Source organism: Schistosoma haematobium, chromosome 1, assembly GCF_000699445.3.
Source record: "Schistosoma haematobium chromosome 1, whole genome shotgun sequence".
Classification (NCBI taxonomy): Eukaryota; Metazoa; Platyhelminthes; class Trematoda; order Strigeidida; family Schistosomatidae; genus Schistosoma; species Schistosoma haematobium.
In genome coordinates, this window is record NC_067196.1 from 64,801,012 (window position 1) to 64,827,251 (window position 26,240).

Here is a 26,240-nt window from a genome sequence, read left to right on the forward strand (position 1 = left end):
TTGACTATATAGAGATAATTTGTGAATTAACTGGGAATTTATGTACATACAAACGAATTTATATTAAAGAACCCCTATGTAATCCTTATGCCCAACATGGAATATTTTGAATAGCATACTCAGTAGAGTTGAGCTTGTAATTCAAAACGAATAAGGAAGTGTTTTGAATACTCTCTAATAATAGATAGGTCCAAAGTGAATACATAGAACTAGGGTGTTACTATTAACTGTACGTTAGTAATGCCTTAACCTTCAATCAGATATTTGTAAGTATATAGATACGCAATACTGCTACTGATCTAGCTTATACGTTTTTGAAAAAAACACTATTTGATAGTTAGATACAATAAGTTAGTTTTAATTTGCGACGAGAATCAGTACTTCAAACTGTCAAGATTAAATGTGATAGCTTTTATTAAAACTGATCCCTAAAATCATAAAATGAATCTTGTGGACTGACTTAAATGTAATACACAGCTTTTTATTAAATTTTTCCTAACTGATAGTTTTAACTGAAGTCATGCCTACACTGATTATAGTTTCAAAAAACTTCAGTGACTAGGAAAAGGATTCATTAAAAATAAATACATTTCGTTTATTATCTAAGAGTTACAATAACAACGATATTTACTTAGTGTTATACAGATGTTTGAAACCGTTCTGATGTCGCAAGTGAATTTGAACATGACAATTAATATTGTGTTTACGAGGCAAGAAAGGTGTATATTTGGTGACGCGATACTGAAAAGAGAAAAATTATAAGAATTATATTTAAGTGTGATCTTTAAAATATTTCGTACTTTGTTTTTATTTTATAGGCAGAGAAGGTGAGAAAGGAATTGCTGGAATACCTGGAAAACAGGGGAAACCAGGTTTTCCTGGTCTACCAGGAGCTGCAGGTGAACGGGGCGACAAAGGTTTAATGGGTCCCAAAGGACCGAGAGGTATTCCAGGTCCACCAGGAGAACCAGGAAGAAAGGGAATAAAAGGTCTGGTTGGGCCAAAAGGTCTTCCTGGAACTGCTGGTGATATAGGTGAACGAGGTCCATCTGGTCTACCCGGTTCCTCAGCGATCGGAGAAAAAGGTGAGGAAGGTGCACCAGGATTCCCTGGTTTTCCAGGCAGAAAAGGGGTTCCGGGTATTAAAGGTGAAAAAGGAGACAGGGGAGTTGATGGATTACCAGGATTGGATGGTCCAAAAGGTGAAATGGGTGATCGAGGACCTAAGGGGGAAACTGGAGAGCCGGGTGAGGTCTATCAAGGAATGAAAGGGCCAAAGGGTATAAAAGGTGAAACTGGTCTTCCTGGTGTCGATGGCCCTAAAGGAGATGCAGGAGAAGACAGATTCCCTACAATTGCAATGAAAGGCCTTCCTGGTCCACCAGGACCTCGTGGACCTGAAGGGCCGAAAGGTTTACCTGGAAACACAGGGTTACCTGGAAAAGTTGGTCCTAGTGGACCTAGTGGAGCACCTGGGTCTCCTGGTGAAAAAGGTGATGCTGGCCAACCTGGAACATTTGGCCCCAAGGGGTTGCTTGGAGAACCTGGAGATGATGGTGTAGAAGGGCCGAGGGGTGAAACTGGTGATGAGGGGCCAAGAGGTCTTCCTGGATCACCAGGACCTAAAGGATTACCTGGTTTAATGGGTCCTAAAGGACTTCCAGGAGAACCAGGAGGGAGAGGAGTTGGAATTAAAGGACAAAAAGGTTTACCAGGACTCAAAGGCAAGTAATTATTACTTTCGTAAAACAGTGTATCTAGTACATTTTGCCATTTATTTCGAAATATTTTTAGTGATATAGTATGAAATGATTTGTGTGATAAGTAGAGGAATGTTTATCAAGTACAACCTTTTTAATGACACGAGACTACAATGAAAACAAAATCATAACTATTTTTATTTGAGTATACTTAACTTTTGGTCGATTGTAACAAAAAAGTGGTAATAAATCGTTATTGAGATGAAGGTATCAACTTACTGGATATCGAACTATAATAATTGTGAGTAAATTCACTATACTATTGGAACTAAAAATGAATTTATAACGATTTATTCTAAATTATATTAATTATAGTCAAGTTATCATATGGTATTCCTTTGTATTCTGAAATATCTCAATAATTTCAATCAAAGATGGATAGTGGCTAGCAGTGGAATTCAGGACGCGCGTTCCGTCCCACTTAGGACTCATCAGCTGGATGTACCTGCATCTGAGTTGATGTTCACTTTGGTACTCGAACCCAGTACCGTTCACTTCAAACGCCATCGCGTTTTCCACTTATCTACTGAGTCCTGGTTGACACATGCTTGTGAAATGGGGTAAAGTTATATTCACTTGGTGTTGTTTACTTGTATCTGCAATTGATCGGTCTCTTGTCGACATATGTGCATCCTGTGGGGACTGCCTCGATATTGCCTGAAGTCACAAGCTTTATAAGCAAAGATGGATTACATTGCATGTGCGAAATTGAACTAATTTATTTTTTGGATCGTTTAATTTAGACATGATTATATGTACTATAGGTTAATAACAGTGAACAGTTGACTAACTTTTAATCATATCCAATATAAAAGGTTTAAAACAACAGAAATACAACATGAACTAACTAACTGACTTAAATAGTAAAGCATCTGATTCATAATTTTATAAGAAGTCGTTCATTTTGTTTCATAGTTTAGTCAACTAATTAGATGATACAGCTGAGCCGATGTAATACTATGAGTAAAATGGATTTGTACTGAGAGTAGACGAATCGACAGCAAATATAATTGTCTCCCCCCTCCCTCTGAACCTTATGTATCACCTATCTACAAAATAACAGTAAGCACAGTTTAACCTGTGATTGAGAAGAATTGATATTTAGAAAAAATATTACCTTCTAGAAACATTTTAAAGTAATATAAAACTGTTATAAGAAAGTGGCAAAACGGATTATGGCGATTAGTTCAATAGACGAATGAACTGTACGACAAGATTATCTGAACCACGTAACAGCACGAGTTAAAATCTAAAGTAGAAAAATTAGTAAAACTATTCTTTACCGACCAATAAATGAGATAAAATGACTTCAATTTTTGCACAAAATTTAAAACGACGTGACACCTTGCATTTGCTTTATTAAGAGCTGAGTAAAACTTACAAATATTAAGTTCTTAAGTGGCTTAAAATTGGTATTCATATTTGTTGTTCAACTATACAATGAACATGAAGTGGTGAGAAAGCTAAATTACAAGTAACACCTGTTCCTGAATAAACAATCATACAGTGAGCATATTTTAAGGTATTTAGGGTTTATCCAATGGTGTATGTGGGGTGTTGCTCAAGGTACATCGTACAAAAAGACATCACTGATATATAAATCCGACTTTATTCTTCTGATTATTTATAATAAATAATCCATGCATTTAACATTTCATGTCAGATAACTCGGTAAAATTTTACAGTCTCTTAAAGTTGCTGGTAAAGTATATTTTCACAAAAAAAACTTCTACCACTCTGGTAATTGACCTAAAGTGTTTTTTTCAGATTTAGTTGCTTCAGGTACTTTGAACATTTACTTTCATATCATTATAGGTATAAAAGGTTTCCCAGGTGAACCAGGAGATGATGGAATACCTGGAAATAAAGGTCTTCCAGGTCTAGCCGGAGTAGCCGAAAAAGGTGAGAAAGGTGAAAAAGGATTAAAAGGTGCTCAAGGACTACCAGGAATAAAGGGTAAACCAGGTCAAATGGGTCCATTAGGAGAGACCGGTGACCCTGGTCCTACTGGCCCCATTGGTGAAAAAGGCGATCATGGAGTGCCTGGTCCAGCTGGTCGTCCTGGTCGAAATGGCATAGTCGGTGAACCTGGCGATTTAGGACCAAGAGGACTACCAGGGCTGCCTGGACCATTGGTAAGATGTTCTGATTTATTCTCTTGTTATCCTTACGGTGTCTTGTTTATTGAGACAAATTTCTATGTCCTGATATGTACTGACCAATTGATTGTTGGATCAATAAAATACAAGTTATTTCTGCTTACATTTGGTTTTAGGTTACTTTTTCATATATTGACTATTTTCAAGTTGATTATAGAGGCATTATGAGAATTTTTACGTAGATATTCACATTTTGCTGTAAACGGAGCATGATTGAATCACTTATTAGTCAGGGTTCCTGTATTATGTGAGTCCAGATATGTGAACAAAGCCTAAAAGATAATTTGTATCCTATATTTGAGGCAAAAAACAAACACTTGGCAATAAACAATTTATTGATTTCTAGAAAATGTGGTTCACTTGTAAATATGACAAAAAATCATTCATTGGTTTCAACTAAAAGTAAGATTAAGGGAGACTTACTTGTTTACAGGTATCACATCTCAATTTATTGAATTTCAGATTTCATTGATTTTGTTACACTTTTTTACATCAGAAATATAATTGTTTTATAATAAACAAAACCTTATGCTCTTTATATTCAATCATAAAATGAATGCAAAATTTTCTTTTTTCTAGAACATTAGAAAGTCATTTTTAGAGTTAGATTTTAATTAGCACAAGATTATTTAACCGAACTCTTTAGGTGCTTTAGTTTTCACCATGAATTTTCATGGTATAAACAAATGGCTTATTAACTATAACTAGATTATTACTATTTTATAATAACTCAATCTCACGATGATAATAAAGGTTTTTACTAGACATTCACTAAGTGCATCATAGAAGTAGTTTGTATAGATGGTGTTTTCAAATATTAATATTGATGTTTTTTGCTTTTTAATATAGTACGAACTATTAAATTACTGAGAATACATCTGATTCATAAGATATTGTTATTTACTTTACATATTTTAGGGCGATAAAGGTGAAAAGGGCTTACGTGGTACAACTGATCGATTAGCAGATGTTGGGTCAAAAGGTGAAAAAGGTCAACCTGGTGTAGTAGGTCCACCTGGACCTAAAGGTTTACAAGGTCCAAAAGGTGATCAGGGAGTTCAGGGGATATCTGGCAAAGATGGACTACCCGGTCAACCAGGACCTATGGGTCCGAAGGGAGAAAAAGGTGTACCCGGACCACCAGGACCAAGAGGAACTGAGGGGCAACCAGGTTTAAAAGGTCCTAAGGGATTTGTCGGCCCTAAAGGATTTCCGGGATCAGTTGGTAAGTTCAAGAAATATAATGGTCAACATTTCAGATCACTGACTGTATGTGACTAATGTCTAATTTTTTTTCATTTTGCTCCATCTTATAATAAACATTAAAAATGTCTTTCAAAAACATTTTCGTTTACTTTTGTTTACACTAGGTCCACCCGGAGAACGTGGTCCAACCGGAGACCGAGGTGAATTGTCAAGATCCCCAGTCGGACCAAAAGGTGAACGTGGTTTGCTTGGACCACCTGGGTCCGTGGGTCGCAAAGGTGAGCCCGGGGAACCCGGAATGAGAGGAGCTCCAGGTGAAGTGGGTGAACCCGGTCCAGATTTACTCGGAGCACCTGGGGAGAAAGGAAGTCCTGGGCCTACAGGTAGACCTGGGGTCCCCGGGATGAGAGGACCTAAAGGAATCAAAGGTGTTTCACCTCGAGAGCCTGGTGAACCTGGTCCAAGAGGCGCTGACGGACCCCCAGGTATTAAAGGAGAACGTGGCCCTAAAGGGTTTGATGGATCAATTGGTAGAAAAGTAAGTTGAGAAGGGATTAATTCTTACACGTTGGTGTAACTTGGCGAGGTTTTTGTTGCACACGTCCAGCTTAACACGATTTGTGTGTATACATAATTACCATTTTAACTAAATACCCACAAGATTTTATATTATAAATTATCCTAGTGCCAAAAGTCTAGTCAGTTTATATTATTACATTTAATAAAATTCAAGAAACACTTATGGAGTACATTTTCCCATTCAGGTTCGTTAATAGTAACCTAGATTCAAAACGTCAGTTAGAAAATAACTTCCACAATTCCCAAGACAGTTTTGTTCGTAAATATTTAATTCGAACAGGAGATGCTGAATGGTAGAATTTCCAGATCCTAGAGAAGGACTTTTCATTTCACAGAGCTCTTAATCATTCCCCCATTAAGTACCTCATTCTTTGAAGTAAAGAGCATAGATTATCACTTTAACCCACTTAATTATCCACTTGTCAATTCACTTATTCTTGTGTAACAAACTATATTGACTTACAAAATGTTCACCTACCAAACGAATATCCAAAACACTACAGACTATTAATATTCAATATTTATAAATGTCTTGACTATCTTTGATAACAATACATCACTACTTTATAATTAAATATTACCATATTCAAAATTAAATATAAATGCGATTCTAAAGTTTAAGAAAATATTATCGTGGAAAAGAATACTCCCTTTACTGAGTTGCATCGCTTTCAATAAAATATCTATTTCAGCTTTTAAGAATATATGACTACTAATATAAGATAACTCATAAATAATGAAAGCATTGAGATTCTTTTATATTCTAATCTCTAATTTACATATATAAAACTTATATTGACTATCAAACCCAGAATTAAAATTTCCTATTCAAGTAATACTTTGAGTATTTTTGAAGGGGGAAGAATATTTCCTCAACATAATAATTAACGTATCGCAAAATTTGTAATAAACACCTATTTTATAAATTATTTCTCATATTTTCTTTGTTCAGTTGTATAAATAGTTAAATTATGAAGTTAAACGGTGTAATTGTATAACATTATCTTTTAAAAAGGGATTACCAGGTTTAAAAGGTGAACAGGGTACTAAAGGATTCCCAGGTCAAACAGGTAGACCAGGTGAAGTCGGCGAGAAAGGTGACAGAGGACCTACAGGACTTCCAGGGGATAAAGGCAGTAAAGGAATAAAGGGTGAAATAGGCCGACTGGGATTACAAGGTCCTAAAGGCGATGCTGCGGTCTCTGTTTTGGGACTAAAAGGCGAAAAAGGGATACGAGGAGATGATGGCTTTATGGGTCCCAAAGGTTTACCAGGAATCGATGGAGTTCCTGGAGCTCCCGGCCCAAGAGGTGAACCTGGGGATATCGGAGAACCATCAGCAGTAGGTCCAAAAGGTTACCCAGGTCCCCCGGGTGAGAAGGGCTATATGGGTCCAGAAGGACCAAAAGGTGATGTTGGTCTAGTTGGAGAACAAGGAGCGCCAGGAGGCATTGGAGACACACGTGGTAACACAGGACACTTATTCACTGTGTGAGTTAAAACGTACTACTTCGTGTTTTATGTGTTTTTAAACTAAAGTAATACGTTGATCAATATTTATAACAATCGTGACACTGTTATTAGCAGTAGTCGAAGATATTCTTATATGAGGGATAGCTTTGAGTGTTTTAAAAATGTGCGTTTCCAAGGTTATTAAAAAGATAAATGAAACACTGACCAGTAGATGATGTTCAATGAAATAGTGTGTCCAACTGATAACTGCTCAGAAGACCGAGTTATTTACTCAAAGTCACAATTGAACTGGTATCAAAGGCTAAAACAATTAGCTATCAAGTTATATTTTTTACTACAATGAAATGTTATATTTATATTTAAAACATTAAACATAAATGTATGTTTAGATATCACCTAAGAAGTAAATGGTTAGAAGATATGGATTTGATAGGTCACTTACACACTGATAAAATCAAGGTTATGCTACTAAACCTTGACAATTATTCCAAATTCAGTATCATTAGATTTTGATTGTGCCCGTCAACTTCTTTTATTCCATCAGAGATCAACGTGTTGGCTTAGTTTTTAATTCTAATCATCCATTTCAGTTGGTGAATTCAATTTTCTTTCTCTAATCATGGACCACACAATGGAAGTATGAACACTGCAATCAAAATATCATCATTTCTTGTCAACTGCATACAAAAATATGTGTGTACATACACATATTCTTGGTTCGATCCCTGCTGGAATGATGTGTTTTGCTGAGTTTCATACTAGGACGAAACAGCCATCGATTGCTTCTTGGTTTTCTATGTACCTCGTCAGATGATAATACATGATGAAAATAATGTTCAAGGTAGAGTAGGATAAACTCTAATCTAAAAATATATAGATTGCAATGATAAACTACAAGTCAATACTAGTAAACAAGCTTTATTGGTAAACGCATATATATTAATACAATGAAAACCAAAGTCGTAGTTGTAGAATTGTATCTACACACTGAGACATGAAACGAAGTTTATTTACACAATAAATAAATAAAATAGCATGCATGTTATGATATTCAAAGATAATCATCAGAATGACTCGTTCAAATGTGTATCTAATGTTTTATGAATACCTGACTTGTACAAATTCGTTTTAAATTAATTACACAAAAATTACCCATTATGTTTATGATCCACTACAACTACTACTATAGTTGTTATAATTCTATAAACAAACAAGTTCATGGTATCGACTCAGTTGTTCCTCTTGAGACTTGAATCTGTAGCGCCCTGTGTCATATTGAAACATGATCGATAAAAATAAATAATATATTTTTGATATCCCAATGAGTAGAAAAATTAGATTTTCTGACGTTTCGTGACTTAGTGTAAGCCACTTCTTTAGAGAATAAATAACCAGAATAAAACTAATCCAAGTTTGGTTATTTATTCGCTGAAGAAGTGGCTTACACTAAGTCACGAAACGTCAGAAAATCTAATTTTTCTACTCATTGGGATATTACAACTATATTACTTTTATTCATAACAATCTACCCAATTCTCAATATATTCGAAATTATCAAATGATTGATAAAAATTCAGAAATTCATTACAGTAAACTTCAACGAAAAATGTTTGAATAAATATTAAACTAATCAGTGATACATAATTTCAAATTTCAGTCATAGTCAGACTACACGCATCCCGTCATGTCCATCATCAACTCGTAAATTATGGGATGGTTATTCATTTCTAAGTATGACTGGATCGGATCGTGCTCATGTCAATGATCTGGCTAGTCCTGGTTCATGTCTACAATTATTTAATCCAATACCGTTTATGTTTTGCGAAAAACAAGAAAATTGTTATTATGCTCAACGAAATGATCGAAGCTATTGGCTAAGTACAGAAGAAGAACCAATGATGTGGAATCCAGTTCCAGCAAATGAAACTCAAAGACATATAAGTCGATGTGCAGTTTGTGAAGCTCCTAGTAAAGTGAGTTATGCTCAACAACACATATTACTATTTCTGTTTTGTTATAATATAATTTTACCTCTGTTCTGTATGTTGAAATTCAGGTTCCTGTTTTATTTGCGAAATTTGTTTAGTGTGATACTTAATACTCTAAAACAAACTTTAGAAAATACTTCATGAGGATTAGCGTTTTCGGATAGCTGAATTAAACTAGAAACATCCTAGCTGAATGTTAAACTAGCATCGTATGCTTTTCAATCCAGGCAACAGGTTATTACATAATAGCTCTGGACAATCTAAACTCATATTACCCTATCTTAGATTATGTTAGTAATTAACTAAATAAATCAGATGTGTTACATATTTTAGTTTTTGTTTAGGTTGTAAATTCTGTTGTGTATATTTTTATATATTGTAACTGTTCTCATATGATAAGTCTGAATGACAAGTTGATGGATTAGTATGTCCTATAACAAAAATAAATAAAACAAAATTATTTTTGGAATTTTATTCAAATCTCTTTATCAGTATAGGGGTTGTGAAGATTATTAAGTTTTTGGCTGAGATCGTGAACCGATTGATGTTAGACCACCACTGAAAACCTGGAAGCACTGGACGGAATCGTGGATGCGCACTGCTGAGGAGTTCCATAATAGGACGAAACGGCCGTCCAGTTCTTCCACGTTTTCAGTGGTGGCCTAACACCAATCGGTTCATGATTCCAATCAAAAACTTAAATCTTTTCGCCTATGAAGTATAGTTTTTTCTCCATATATACTACGTTTTCAATTCCTTTTCTATTCAGTTCTGTAATGCATTAATCAGTTACCGTCAAATCACTAAATTCTTAGGACAATCTAAGGCATTCATTACAAAATTATTTTTGCCTATATGTGTTTGATCCTTTTAAAAATTCGAACTTAATATACATTTACTTCATCTAACAAATTATTTCCTTTTAGCTTTATGCTTTTCATTCGCAAACATTGGAGATTCCTAGATGTCCTGATGGTTGGTCCACTTTATGGCCTGGAAGTAGTTTCCTTATGGTGAGTTCTCTCAACATGAAATTGAATAATTTATTTCTAATAATGTTTTCATTCTTTTTTGTGATACTATTCAGCCTAACCAAAATATATCTTATTTCACATCGTATCCGTAAAATTCAGAATAACATAGTCTAATGTTACAATAGTCTAAGTACAGTACTAAAATACAGTTGTTTGACAGTTCTTAGCCAAATTTACTTATTAGAACCTAGCTATCCGAGATTAATACCATTAATGTGCTCTGAAAAGTTGGATTAAGAATAAAATAAGTTTTTCATTAGTTTGTACTCAAAAATAACCATGCAGACTATTTTTGAATAAATAGTTTTAAGTCAGTTTTCTTCTAAGTATGCTTTCATTCCTTCACAATTCAAATAAATTGATAAATTAATATGCTGATGCTAAAATTTCAAATGATATAATGAACATAAATAAAGACTAATTGATTTTGATGGAGTTTTGTTCTCTGATCTGGATGGTTTGGTCGTAGAGCTTTCATCGTTCTTCTGAACGACAGCATCAGCACAAACTTTAGGTAGAAGTGAAGTGTACGAATTTCTCCATATATGGTTCACAGCTTGTCCTGTAGACCTCAATGTTGATTGGTTTCTGTAGACCTTAAACCTGTCATTGTTTACTTCTTTGTTTTTATTGTATCTCCTATTGATTTCATTTTTGGTCATATGTTTGTCCATAATTTTCCTGATTGGTTGATAAATTGGTTCAATTTCAATGTGCTTGTTGATTGCCAAGCTTCTAAAAATTTCCTGGTATTTTTAGAATTGCCTCTATCCAAGATTTCCACATTTTTCCAGTCGAATGTGTGTCCACAGTTGTCCACATGCATTGATATAAGTGAGGAAATATCATGGCGTTTGACCGCTAATTGAAGAGGCTGTCCGCTTTGTCCTATGTAGTATGAACCATATGTGGAGGAATTCGAACACTTCACTTCTACCTGAAGTTTGTGCTGATGCTGTCGTTCAGAAAAACGATGAAAGCTCCACGACGAAAGCATCCAGCCCAAAGAACAAAACACCACCTAAATCATTCACCTGAGCTACAAATCTCCTCCACCATCTCAAACTCATTGATTCCCTTATAATCTTCATTTTAAACCTTTTCTATTCACTTGCTCTCTCAAACCTATCAATCATAGCTGAAAGCTCAATAATATCCTCAGTTCCTTAATTGATATTCAATCAGCTGCCTAATGGTTCCAATTACTGAAATCAATTCTACTTGACTATTAGGATCTGTTTTGCGAGAAACCTACCAGTTACTTCGGTCACTGTAGTAATTGTTTCGATATGTTTGTAATAAAGAGAAAATTATTCAAGATATCTTTTATAATATCGTATTTAATTATTAAATGTTACATTGAATGAATTAAAGGGAAAGATTAGGAATTTTCCTCAGAATTTTTTATTGTCATGAAAAGGAGTTTTAGGGTTTCACCTGTTAACTTTCACATGTTTTCCAACTTCGTATTACAACTTGAAAAATTAAAGATAAGGTTATATTATTCCAGTAAGTATTAAGTGACCAGAAAACTCTTCAATCGTACAGAAGATAATTTGAAATCCAAACAGCTCAGCTAGTACTATGATTGTCTAAAGTGTAAAATCAACTATCTTCAATCAATTTATATATCAATTAAATAGTTCTTTTCATATAATATTCCTGAATTTACACTGTATACTGAGTACTAAATAAAAATATATTTACTATAAACAATTTTTTAATTATTCTAGAATACTGGTTATGGAGCACAAGGTGGAGGACAACAATTAGCATCTCCAGGTAGTTGTTTACCACAATTTCGATCTCATATGTTTATTGAATGTACTGCAAAAGGTTTATGTGGATTTTTTGAAGAACATAAAAATTTCTGGTTACGTGTTATGCCTAGTTCTATGGATGAACATATGTTTGGTATGGTCATGGGTACTGTCATTAAAGTACGTAATAGTCAAGATTCAGTTAGTAAATGTGTTGTATGTATGAGAACACAACCATTGTCAACATTATTTTATTTAAATTAATTATGCTTTTAATGTTTGTTTTTCTTTTCTTTTCTCTAAGCATTTCACATAATAATTCTTACTCTTTCATTTGTTTATTAAAACAAACAAACAAATTTATTGTCAACATTAAAATATCAGAATTAAATTTTTAAATTTAAAATAACCACGTTATTTTATTTTTGAAAAAAAAGTAAAACAAAAAAAACTGTTTCCAAAATGTATTTTATTTTCATGTTGGGATAAATGTTGTTTAGTTTATTTATCATAATTAAAAGAGGTTCAAAGATCTAGAATAATTAAAATCAATAATAGTTACATGAATTAAAACAAATATTATCGCTTTAAATGCTTAATTATATATATATATATATATATATATATATATATACAAATCAAATCAAATTTTATTGAACAATTCAATGTTAAATTTTTGTTTCTATATTAATTCAAGTAAAAAATTTCAACAAATTCAAGATTATTTTACATCTATTCTAAAAGAGGTTTATACCATTACCATAATATTATGTTGAAAACTTTTTTTTCTTTAAAAAAAAAAGCAAAAATACAACATAATTTACCCAATTACCAACCTTTAAAAAAAATAGCAATTTTTTGAATTTAACTTTATTCTAAATATATTCTCTGATTTTATAAAAATAAGTATTATTATTACAGTTCAGTATTTCACAAACTATGTTTTGCTAACTATTACTGAGTGTTTCGGTATACCTGCCCCTAAAATTAATCAATAAAAAAAGGTACATATATTGGAGGGGGGATGTTTGCATATTCATATTATAACCTATAAGTGTTAGGCTGCTTTTGAATATATATTTCTTCAAATATTTAGGAGTTTATTGGATTGATAAATATATATTGAGCATAAATATACATGTTAACCATTGCTTCTTTATTAAAGAACTTTTATTTTTCAGTGTTTATTGTAATAAGAAGAGATATACATATTGTAAAGTTTTGACAGTTTAGTGTTTTTTGTCATTTATTTAATGTTACTGTTCTTTTCTAGTTTGAAATTCTTCTTCCTTTTTCAAAATGTTAAAACATAAATAATAAATTTGATGATTTAATTTTAATTCAAATTATTTTCTTCACTTTTGTTGATAAATCTAAGTGATGCTAGGTAGCCAACGAGTCAATTATTTTGTCAAAGAGCCAAATAAACCGAGTTATGTAGCACTCTGACATACTCAAAACGTCTAAATCTTATCTAGAATACTGTAATATATATCACCTGTCAAGGAAAATAATATTTACTCAAAAAATCATCGAGATGATCTCTGTTACTACATCAGTAAGACTCAGTGTATAGATAACCATTTGGTTATTTATTCTCAGAAGTGGATAACATTGAGTCACAAAACGTCAGAAAATTTAATTTTCATATTCATTGGGATATTACAAATGTATGAATTTATTTTTAACAATTTATCCAACGCTCAATTTTTTCGGAATTATCAAGTCAAACCTTGGTAATGATGCCTACAACAAAACTAATGGTTACTCAAAAAATCATGATCACTGTTACTAAATCAGTAAGATATGTGCAAATATACACTGTTTCATAACTAGTGTGCGATGACCGGGAATCACTTCACTTGTCGTAATGCATAAACATTTCTCAACATTTGAGTCTGTTCGCTAATATATGAATTTGAAACTGTTGAATTTTGTACACAACTTGTTAGTGATTGCAGGTTGACCGAGAAAGGCAGATATTTGTGGAAAGTTCCAACTCTACCAATGTCATACCAGCAATGAGTTTGTTTATGCTGTTGTCGACTTCGCGATGTGTTACTCGCACGTGGAGATCATAATTAACTATCTCAGTGAAGCGGTTGGAAAATTGTTGAGATGTGAACTCTTTGAGATGTTCGAAACGTCATGAGAATTTATCTTGGAGCATCAACATCTGTTGACTGTATTCCTGATCAGACTGTGAAGAGATATTTTCTGTGTCTAGTGTTGGTAAATGAGCATAGTTAAGTTCTCTAAATTGGTTAGGTAAAGAACTGAGTCTGATTTCAAACGCTTTAATTTCTGTAAACACACTCTACCATTTCCTATTGAGTTAATTTAGTATACCGATAATATTAGCAGAAAACTTAAAAAGAGAAAACCATTAGGTTGTCTTTATATTATTAATGAAAATCCCGTATAGAATGTTTTCGATTTAAAGGAATACCACAACTTTTCACAGAAATTTCGAACTCTTCTCAGTAAGTTTCGAAAGTATAGCCAAAAAACTTCAGTATGATAAGGTACATCAGAGTACTTTGTTCCAGCAGTTCTGAAGAGGGTTTTGAATTTTCACACAGATGTTATTTTTGCCTATCATTGATCAATTGAACAGTAAATTTCAGCTTTAAATATCAATCGTCACTTGTTACATAATCTCATACACTTTAAGAAAATTACTTGAGTCCGTCAGTTTTACATAAACAGATAATATACTAGTGAATTTGTTTCATTTGTTGACAAAACCATTGGTTTTTATTATTCACTTTTAAAATGAGCTATTTACAAATTCCTCATAAATCATTGTTAATTAAATATGTGCTATGCAAGACTAAGCGATTGTGTAAACCTAAAAAAAAAGATAAAGAGCACTTTTAATAATGAACAAAGAAATAAAGCTATGACTGAAGCCGAACTTTTTTATTCACCCCTATCAAATATTAATGCACTTATCCTTGTTGAGTTATTTAGACCAGTAACTTAATCAATCAGTACAAAAAGACTAAACAAACAAGACATTGATCACTGTCTAGTGACCAATTAATTACAACGTTGGAGTGGCCGGGCGGTCTAAGGCGTCAGACTCAAGTGTTCTGGTTCAAAACGTGGACGTGGGTTTGAATGCCACCCCGATACGTAGCCCCAAAATGTCCTGGTACGGCAGAGGGTGGAGAGGGTCCGCTCTCCCTCTCTAAATGCTCTCACATGACCACGCGTATACAGCCACTGTCAAGGAACTCTTACTCACTGCTTTCTCGCAGCAGGGGTGTTGCTTACGAAATTCAGAGGACGAAAGGCGAATGTCCGGCGCTTTAACCGGGTTGGTGGGTACGGAAGATTCATCTAGGGGAGTTGGAAAACCCTGATTCCAAACCAATGGTGCACATAGACTCCAGTATCATGAAGGAATAAATGGCGTATGAACCAATCGTTGGTCACCGGCTACCATGGGACTGCATCTTCTTACGTTGCTCCACTGCCTTGTGGATTAGACCTTCATGTCAAAGGCTCGGGGTGTGGCCCCCTAAGAAAACTACCTGCTTCCGATCGGGTACCCGGTCAGTATTACAGCTCTCACACAAATCGAATGATTTATGTGGCACATATCTATTTGGTTCTTTCTTGTACCTATGTTTATGTGTTTAAATAAATAAAATACAACAGAGCATTATACAAACAAAATCTTATTTCAGCTATTATTTTTAATATGATAGTAGAAGTGAGAAAACTACAGATACTTTTATTTTTTTCTGCAAACAAGAAAGTGGATTAGAGGTTTAAAAAAGGAAACGAACAAATAAAAATCTGCACTGCAAGTCATCATGTTACAGGATTTAGTGATAGTAACAATCAAAAGGCAAAAGCCAGGAGTAAAACAAAATAAAACTAATCATTTTGATGTAAACAATTTACTGTTGTCTTAAACAATTAGTTCCTTTGATAAATTTGGATAATACGATGAGAAGACGAAGGTTATCAGAATTATGTAATGTCTTTGCGCAATACATTTCGGACAATCTGATCACAAATGTACTTAAAAACTATGTATTGCGCAAGTATATGACATAATTCTGATAATCTTCATCTTCTTATCGCACTATCAAAATTTATCGTTGTCTGTCGTTTTTATTGTGGAGTATTATTTAAATCCACTCAATATAATGATAAGTTTACATGCATTTTGTATGCTTTATTTAAAAATGACAAAATAGATGAGTTTATTTTTCTCAAAGGTTTGTTTTGAAGTGATAAATGTTATGAGAGAGAGAGAGAGAGAGAGGGAGAGAGAGAGACCTCGTACACACGAACATAATCGTATGAAAAAAACAATAACCATAAAAGAAGGATCAGTGTGTACAAAATATCTGTTAGGAAAACAACATGAGTGGATATAAGAAGATCAGAAAAGTACCATAAATGTTTTTGTGGGCGGGAGGGGAAATAGGGACGAATTTCCCATACATGCGCATCTACACTTGGATATTTACTATACATGTTTATAAAACTGCAAAACAGAAATAAGATAATCAAAGAAAATCACATAGTTGGTAGCAAAAGAAGTAGTAGTAATAGCACTTCACAAACGTGTATACACATAAAATCGTTTTATTTTTGATCTGTTTTGCAGTGTAGATTGATATTAGATGGGAAAGGATTGAGAAGTATATATTTAGAATAAAACTATGCATTTTCTACTCCTTGTAGTAATGATTCTTTATCTTGACTTTTTGGATAAGTTTTCATTGGAATATTTGATTTACGCTTCGACTGGGATCTTTGTACTCGTGTCACTCCATCTGTTAAACCAGACTGAGACCATCTATGGAAGTAAGAGGGAAAATAATGGAACACATTTATAGGATTGCGTGCACAACCTATTATAAAACTAATCATTTTAAACAAAACAAGTAACAGATAACAAGTCAAGTACATTTTCTTCTTATTTACAAAACTATTTATTTTTACTCAAGTATGATCGACAATCGTCTAAATATAAGAACGTAGAGGTTAATATTTTCAAGTAAACAAGAAACCGAAATAATGAGTATTGGTTAAGAACTCTATATCTCTGAAATTTAATGGCATAATTAGGATATTTTCACAGATTGAAATCATGAGTCAGTTGAAGCTAGACCACCATTGAAAACCTGGAAGCACTGGACGGCCGTTTCGTCCTAGCATGGGACTCCTCAGCAGTGCGCATCCACGATCCCGTACCACGCGGGGCTCGAACCCGGGACCTACTGGCTCCGCGTGCGAGCACTTAACCACTAGACCACTGACCCGGCATCCAACGGTGTCAATGTCTAACTTCAACCAATCCACGAAGTTGCGCCACCATATACCATTGTCTTCAGTGAGCTGATATCTCACAACAGACCTGGTTGTACTCCACTGGTAACGGCTTCCCACTAGAACTCCAGGAGTATCTCTTGAAGTCAGTCACTAGTGAGCAGATGATTATCAGAAGGGGTTTGTGGAGATTTTTAGAAATTTTCACAGATTGAAATCATGAGTCAGTTGAAGCTGCTGAGGAGTCCCATACTAGGACGAAACGGCCGTCCAGTGCTTCCAGGTTTTCAATGGTGGTCTAGCTTCAACTGACTCATGATTTCAATCTGTGAAAATTTCTAAAAATCTCCACAAACCCCTTCTGATAATAATTAGGATATATCAAATATTATACCCGGGCAGTATTTCAGTCCTCACACAAACCGAATAACGATGTGTGGCGTATATATATTTGGTGCCTCATTGTACCGATATTTATATGTTTAAATAAACAAATAAACAAAGTATTACCCTACTACTAGTGGATAATATATGTAATATAGACGGATTTTAGTCAAAGCGAAATACTACACTAATAAAAATTTTACAACTGATAAACACGTGTTTGTTAAAAGATGAAACACTTTTATTTTCTGCCTGCTGTTATCTTGACATGATAAACGGGGTTGCCTATTGTGATGACCCAAACGAAGTAGATTGGCCGGGGACTTGTTTCCTTAGGTATTTATCATGCTATGTAGGTCAGTTGGAGAATGATAGGTTTGAAAGCAACAGATTAATGCCCAAGGGAAAAGTTTTACTTTAAACTGTACTGAAGTTTGATGGCCGTCAGATAATTCCGTCAAACACCTAATAAATACCGCAGTGGTGCCCTCTTATAATAGACGAAAGAAGTTAGGAAACATCGACACAAAATGGCAGACCTCACCAAAATTCACGGATTGCTACCACCAGCGGTAAAGCATTCAAAGTGCGCAGCCAACACACCAGGAACTCCTGGCAAATAGATTATGTACGACATGCCTTAAGCAGTAGTCCATTGGGCTCTGAGGTCACGTTCCCAGGTAGCCAAAACCACTATTATTCTAGTCATTTCCAGTTACATCAAGAATAAGTATTGGCAAGTCAGGAATGTCAGCCGCTGACACAACTCGACTGACTGAATTGTATTTAAACATATTGAATTGTCATAGTAAGAACTTGTATGTTTACTAGAGCAGTTTATATATATCAGTTAAATTCGAAGAGTCCTCGTCAAAGACTAACAAAACGAATTCAAGATAACTCTCAACGACAGGTTACAAGCCTTACAAGATCTGCTGAAAGAAGAAGAAACTACTGGAAAGGGATCAAAGAAGCACTAACATCAACAAATCAGAAGGTTCTGGGCCGCAACAAGCATCGTCATAAAGAATGCATCTCTATCGAAACCCGGGACAAGATTCAAAAAAGGAAGAACAGGAAGATAGCAATTAACAATAGCCAAATAAGAACAGAGAAAGTCAGGGCACAAGCTGAATACTCTCAAGCAAACGAGCGAATGGGGAGCAGTAATAGAACCGACAAACAAAAATACGTGGAGGACCTAGCAACGATAGCGAAAAGAGCTGCAACAAAAGGAAATATCAGAAAATTATATGAAACAATGGAGAAACTGGTAGGAAAATGTAGTAAACCGGAGAGATCGGTCAAGGACAAAGAAGGCGAGACAATCACTGAGATTCAAGAACAAAGGAACAGATGGATGAAACACTGAGAAACTCTTCAACAGACCGGCTCTATTGAATCCAACGGACATCGAAACAGTACGCACAGACCTTCCTATAGATGTCACCCCACCAACGATCGAAGAAATTAGGATGGCCGATCATCATACAAATCAAGAGTGGGAAAGCAATACGACCTGACATGCCAGTCGATGCACTGAAGTTAGTCATAGAAGTGACTGAAGACATCCTTCACGTTCTACTCAGGTAGATTTAGGAGAAAGAACAAGTGCCGACAGACTGGAAAGTAAGATAAATCATCACAATATCAAAGAAAGGAGATCACAGCAAGTGCGAGAACTACAGAGGAATAACACTAATGTCAGTACCAGGAAAGGTTTTCAATAGTGTTGCTGAAACGGATGAAAGACGCAGTAGACACCCAACTTCGAGATCAGCAGGTTGGATTCCGTAAAGATCTGTCGTCAACAGACCAAACCACGACACCACAGATCATCGTCGAACAATCAGTTGAGTGAAATTTGTCACTATACATCAACTTGACGTTCGACAGTGTGGATAGAAGAATCTTATGGAACCTTCGATACCATAGTATACCTGAGAAAATCGTCAACATCATATGGAATTAATATGACGGACTACATTGCAAAGTCATGCATAGAAGACAGCTGATACATGTATTCAAAGTGAAGACCGGAGTCAGACAACGCTGCTTACTCTCCCCTTTCCTCTGTATTCTGGTGGTTGAATGGATTATGAAGACCTCCATATCTGAGGGGAAGCACGGAATACAATGGACAGCTTGCATGCGACTAGACCATTCGAACTTCACGGATCACCTAACCCTTCTATCCCATACACACCAACAAATGCAGGTCAAGACCACCAGTGTAGCAACAGCCTCTGCATCAGTAGGCCTCAACATATACAAGGGAAATAGCAAGATCCTCAAATACAACACGGAGATCACTAACGCAATCACACCTGATAGAGAAGCTCTGGAAGAGATGAAAACTTTCACTTACCTGGACAGCATCATCGATAAACAAGGAGGATCTGATACAGATATGAATGCAAGGATTGGTAAAGCAAAAGCAACATTCCTACAACTGAAGAACATATGGAACTCAAAACAACTGTCAGCCAATATCAAAGTCAGAAACTTTAATACGAACGTGAAGACAGTCAATTCTAATGTACGGAGATGAAACTTCGAGAACTACAACTATCATTAGAAAGTACACGTATTAATAAACAATTGTCTACTGAAAATACTCAATGTCCGTTGGTCGGATACCATCAGCAATAGCTTACTATACGAAAGAACAAACCAGCTTCCAGGTGAAGACAAAAATTAGGAAATAACTATGGAGGTGGATAGGACATGCACTGAAGAAATCATCCAACCACGTCAAGCGCTAACTTGGAATCCTGAAGGGAAAGGAAAAAGAGGAAGGCCAAAGAAAACACTGCGCCGGGAATTGGAAGTAGACGTGAAAAAGGATTAACAGCAACTGTAAAGGAATGCCCAGGACAGAGTTAGATGTAGAATGCTGGTGGGCGGCGTATGCTTCTCCATAAGGGGTAACAGGAGTAAGTAAGTAAAAAAGAACCACTAAATTGAACAGTAATTTTCTACTGATTAATAACTTGTATCAAGATAACTCTGTAGTTTCACTGAAAAGTCATAACTTGTAGGATACAACCATATCGAAAGTGACACAATTTTGACCGCCGATTACACTATATGATCACTGTTGTATATCATTAACTGAATAAATCTGTAAATATAGACCATCGGATTTCAACACAGACAACTTACCAGTTCATTATTACAGTGATTTATGACGGAAAAATTAACTATATTAATTTTATTAACCAAATAAATAGTTCTAACAGAACTAAAAAAATATTTAGCAAAACAAACACTTCGTTATGGAGATAATTAAAGGAAATAATCTATTAAAAAACAAATGAAACATGTGATTAAAAAATTCTAATTGGAAAAACAACAACTGTCCTATTATTGAAATAAAAAGAACTATAAACATTATGTGAAAGTAGGATGTCATGAATACGTAAAAACAGTGATCTGTCAAATTCATCTTCGATCGAGATCTTGAACCGATTGATGTTAGACCACCATTGAAAACCTGGAAGCACTGGACTACCGTTTCGTCCTATTTCGGGACCCCTCAGCAGTGCGCGTCCACGGTCCCGCTCGCGGGATTCGAACCCGAGGCCTTCAGCCTCGCGAGCGAACGCCTAACCCGGTGGAGTTATTCCGTGTCGGATAGAGACAAGTATGGACGATGGTCGTGCAATCTCGTGGATTGGTTGAGGTTAGACATTAACACCGTTGGGCACTGGTTCAGTGGTCAAGTAGGTTAAGCGTTAGCGCGCGAGACCGGAGGCCCCGGGTTAAAACCCCGCGAGTGGGGTCATGGGTGCGCACCACCGAGGAGCCCCGCAATAGGACGAAACGGTCGTCCAGTGCTTCTAGGTTTTCAATGGTGGTCTAGCATCAATCGTTTCACGATCTCAATCAAAAACTTGATAATCTCCACAACCCTATACTGAAAAGTCATCTTTGTACACATAGGTTTAACTTTTTGAAATTTATTATGGATAAATAAGACTTCTGTTAGTGATGTAATATGCCAACTAAGGTGTAGACCTTATAGAATGTTTGGTCAGATCTTGTAAATGTATATTAAAGAATCTGAAGTTTTAATGATTATCATCGAATAATTATTTGAAAAACATAAAAGTTCAGCACCGATAAAACGTTTCATTTTGAAATTAATCACATTTACATATTCAAGTTATTGTTACTTAAGAATGGGAATAATATTTGAAATCAGCGTGTGAATAATAAAAAGAAAATAAATAAATATAAATATAATTCATTCAATAAATACATCTACCGCATTTTATGTAACCAAATCCTATCATCCATCTATGAAAGTGTAGAAAAAAATATTAACATTTTGTTTTCCTATTGTGTTCATCAGCAGATTAAACGTTACGTCTTTCCTTTTTAACCATTTCTGTAATTTAACTAAAGCCTGTTCCAAAGAGGAACAGACTCACAGTTTACGAATTGGTGTACCAGATCACGTCAGGTTCATCACTAAAAATGCTGCAAGTATTCGGAGTCTGACAACGACTTTAACAGTAACATCTTTATAAACGAAGTATGTTAACCCAGTCAAATAAGAAGTGAAGAGGTTCGAAGTTATATTTGAAAGCCTATCGACATCTCGAAATGAGTCTGATCTAACCTGGCTAACAGTTGTAGGAGATGCGTAACACGGCGTACCCACTCGTGATCTGGTGAAGATGCGTGACAGAGTGACTTCAGCTCGATGTGTCAATGAAAACTAATGAGGCCAGAATCAAATGTTGAAGGCTTACGAAACTATTTATTTTGGGGATTTCTTTACCGCTACAAACCTTATTGATGAATTAAGGATATTTCAATTTATTTTCAATGAATTATTATTGGATAAAAAGCATGTGATTGTAAAATGGTCAATACTATAAGCAATAATTATTATATTTAATTAAATGGCATTATAATTTATTCTGTATGCAAAATGAATATCAACCTTCTATTTACACATGGTGTGAAAGAGAGGAAAATCTATTGTTATTATTATTATTGTTATTATTATTATTATTATTATTATTATTATTATTTAAGAAGCAAAAATGTTAGGAGTAGTAGTAGTAGCTAGCGGTGAAAAATCAGGATGGAAATTTTCTATGACAATTATTCTGGACGTCAATTGGATACACTTAGAACCGCTTAATTAATCCTTGGACCTAGATACCAAGCTATTACATTACGATGACCAACGACTTATTTAAGAAGAATAATATAAATTCTTAACGAAAGGAGAAATTAACAAAATAAGAAGCAAAAGAGAAGAAATGAATTTGAAATAAAATAGAACTATAAACGAGAGAAACGTAATTCTGAAAGAGAAAAAATGGAATTGGAGATGAAAAAGTTAAGAGTCATAAGATTGTGTACACAAACCAAAATAATACTACTTACATATCTTCCATTTGCATACGTTCCATTACAGTATCTTCACCGTCATCTTCATCAGAAACGAGTAAATAAGGATTATCATTAACTGGACGAAACTCATAACCAACTGAAATAAAGAAAATGAAAGTCACCGTTTCCTTGAATAATTCCACAAGCCATGAATACGAATACACTACAGTGATTGTCATCAGGTAGACAATGACACGTGTAAAATACACGTAACAAATAACCTGTGAAATGAGAAATAGTAGGATATTAAAGATACTACTCAATTGTATGCATAACAGTTGAATTAAAAAACAATACTACTCAAGAGTTCAGTGTTTGTATTATCAACCTTTTCAGAAATGTAAAGTGTAATTCCACACAATTTTATTACTTAGAATTCATTCCTCAGGTAATAAATCGTCTTACTCATGGGGTTAGTAAACTGTTAATAGAGTGTAAACTACTTTCCTTTATGTTAAAAGGTGTTGTACTTCGACAAATAAATACTCGTCAAATTGAGACTCTTAGTTTAATGTCGATGACTATTTCTGCTAATATATCACCTAATCGTAATTAATAACATGTTTCTACTACTTGATGCTGACCAAATTTAACGAACCAATTTTGCAAAATATCCACTAAAAATTTCAAGACAAAGAAATATACGCTAATGAGTCTTACCATTGGTAGTTGAGGGCAAACCGTAAGCAAATAAAAACAAAGCATACGAATCATATAAACATAGATACTAATATAAAACTCATATAAGACAGTGGTATTTAGATCACAGAATTGTAACAGTGATCACTACTATATCTTTATAACAGCAGCTAATCTCTAAGCCGAGAATAAAGAACATATGTACTAGGAGTAGACAAAGCTAAAGCTTTTCAAAAATATGTAAAACCATAATGTTTCATTCATATGAGTGTGCATAGAACCATATGTGGAACACTAACGGATTAACACGTGTAACAATGAGATCAATTTCCAACACTGTAATGCACAGAAAGTTTCAAATACAGTTTTATTTGTTTGAACTTCTATGTTTGATAGTTAATCATTGATTACCCATGGCATAAAATCAAGTAGATAGGGCGAACTTCGAGAATCCAACTCAATGACTAGGAATCGAGTATTTTCAAATTTTAGGCCAACCACTCGGTATCCATCATGGCTCAAGTACATACAGTATTCTACGATAATGAGTTTAAGTATACAATCCTACTGTACACTATCATAAAAGATTGATATGATATAAAAATAACTAATAATTTTAGAAACGACCAAAATTTTAAGTGACGAATGCATTTTCAAATCCCATGTTATAGAAATAGATGATTAGTTGAGGATTCGATTAAATTTAATGCTAAGTATGAATTTTCAACAATCATAATAATTTAAATCAAACTAACATTCATAAATATAGTTTCTTTATACAATAATAGAAAAATAATATTTAGAATCTTAATAAGTATATGAAATTTGTAAGTTAAACATTTCATGACTATCAGTAAGTGAAAAGACATTCGAATTTACCAGAATGTAGAAATGACGGAATAACCGTAGATTACGCAGATTTATAGCTGCTTTACCATCTGTTTGAGAAGCTGCTTTTAAAAGTCTAATAGACCAGACAACAGGGAATAAAATTGCTCCACAACATGCTAAATCGACAAAAATGAAAATTTCTTTCCATGTAGCATAACGAGCTGCACCAGCTTCAGACTCTTCAATAATTATAGTAGCAATATTGGCTAAAACCTATGCAAAAAATGAAGATAATGAAGGAGTAGGTAGATTTAAATGAGAAATTTTTAAAAGGTTAAAACATTGGAAAAGACATGTACGCGCACATGCTCATATGAAAAGTCAGGGTTGGTGAATAATTAACAAGGTCAAAACGTGGATAAATTGGCCTGTCCAGAAGCTAGAATAAGTTAAATGGGCTTAACATGGTAACTGACACTACAGTTTGCATTTCAAACTTGAATCACTTTGCGACCATTCTTGGTGAGGTCAAGAATGAACACTGTTTAGGAGCCCCAAACTAAAACGAAACGACTGTTCGGTATTTTCTGTTTTTCAATGGTTATTAAAGTAAGGTCAGTTCGTGATATAAACTACAAAATTCAGCAATCTCTACGGGCTCCTCGCACTAATAATAATCATGTACTCACTAGTAACTAATTTGGAGTTCTAATAATAAATCGTGATTAGCAATGTTCAAATATGTTGTATGTGATCCAACTACACACTAATTGCATTAAAAAATAGTTGCACAATATCTCTGATTCCCAATAGTTGACTTAATTTTCAATAAAATTAAATTGATCTATCCAATGATTTTCTCATTGTTAGTAAAAACACCAAAACAAAGCATACATATGTACCTAGATATTCTACACAATAAGAAACACATTTTTATAAGCAAGAAACGTTCAGAAACAAAAACAAATTTTCTTCGACATTAATTATAAGTGTTTGAAATAATAATGAAATGACTAATAACATCTTCTAATACTAGCTAATACAGAGAGGCAGTCACAAACAGATTTATTTACCAAGCTATAGGCCACACTCACTATGGGAGCTGATGCTGTCAGTGGATTCCTAAAGTCTTGAAAGATGAAAAAAGGCTCTCACACAAAAAGATGCTTGCAGGTTTGTGTTCGAGACGATCAGGCAGGGGTCTTAATTAAAATTAATTAGCGCAATATAACAGATACTTGATAAACTGTGTTGCACTTTGTCATGATGATATATTACCTCAGGGTGTAGTAACGCGAATCGATGCACTATTACGTTCACACAAGAGAACTAAGCGTAATGTGTTAATAATGGAAATTCGGAGATGAATTTCATACAACGTACATGTGTAAAAAAATTATTCCTCTTGAAAACAATTTCGCACCAACAAACTCACTTGAAGAGGTACTACAATCAAGAACACATTACGTTCACGCGGTGTTAACATATGTTTGATAAAGGCCCAACCAGCACCAATCAGTAATATAGTGATAAATAGAAGTGCACCTCGAATACTAAAATTAAAAAACAACAATAACCGATAACTACCATAACCTAAGGATCAGCGAAAAAGAAAAACATACAGTATTAGTTATTTACTTACTTACCCCTGTTACTCCCAGTGGAGCATAGACCGCCGACCATCAATCTCCAACCCACTCAGTATTAATTAAAATACGTT

The 26,240-nt window shown here is 34.4% G+C and overlaps 2 protein-coding genes across 2 annotated transcripts in view; one reads left to right on the top strand and one right to left on the bottom strand.

Annotated features, from left to right (window-relative positions):
- COL4A1_3 (collagen, type IV, alpha) overlaps positions 1-12,223 on the top strand; it is a gene marked incomplete at both ends in the record, with an annotated part of 40,768 nt that extends 28,545 nt beyond the window's left edge. Inside the window, 8 exons of the mRNA XM_051218557.1 lie at positions 819-1,724; positions 3,576-3,895; positions 4,838-5,144; positions 5,290-5,663; positions 6,720-7,195; positions 8,835-9,150; positions 10,092-10,178; positions 11,933-12,223. Of these exons, the coding sequence (XP_051074822.1) occupies positions 819-1,724; positions 3,576-3,895; positions 4,838-5,144; positions 5,290-5,663; positions 6,720-7,195; positions 8,835-9,150; positions 10,092-10,178; positions 11,933-12,223 (3,077 nt within the window). The remainder of the gene's footprint in view (positions 1-818; positions 1,725-3,575; positions 3,896-4,837; positions 5,145-5,289; positions 5,664-6,719; positions 7,196-8,834; positions 9,151-10,091; positions 10,179-11,932) is intronic.
- Positions 12,224-15,631: 3,408 nt separating this feature from the next.
- MS3_00001864 (uncharacterized protein) overlaps positions 15,632-26,240 on the bottom strand; it is a 33,600-nt gene continuing 22,991 nt past the window's right edge. Inside the window, exons 10-13 of the mRNA XM_051209370.1 lie at positions 25,956-26,073; positions 24,569-24,793; positions 23,045-23,271; positions 15,632-16,781 (exon numbers count right to left, since the gene is read on the bottom strand). Of these exons, the coding sequence (XP_051074823.1) occupies positions 16,643-16,781; positions 23,045-23,271; positions 24,569-24,793; positions 25,956-26,073 (709 nt within the window). The 3' untranslated portion in view covers positions 15,632-16,642. The remainder of the gene's footprint in view (positions 16,782-23,044; positions 23,272-24,568; positions 24,794-25,955; positions 26,074-26,240) is intronic.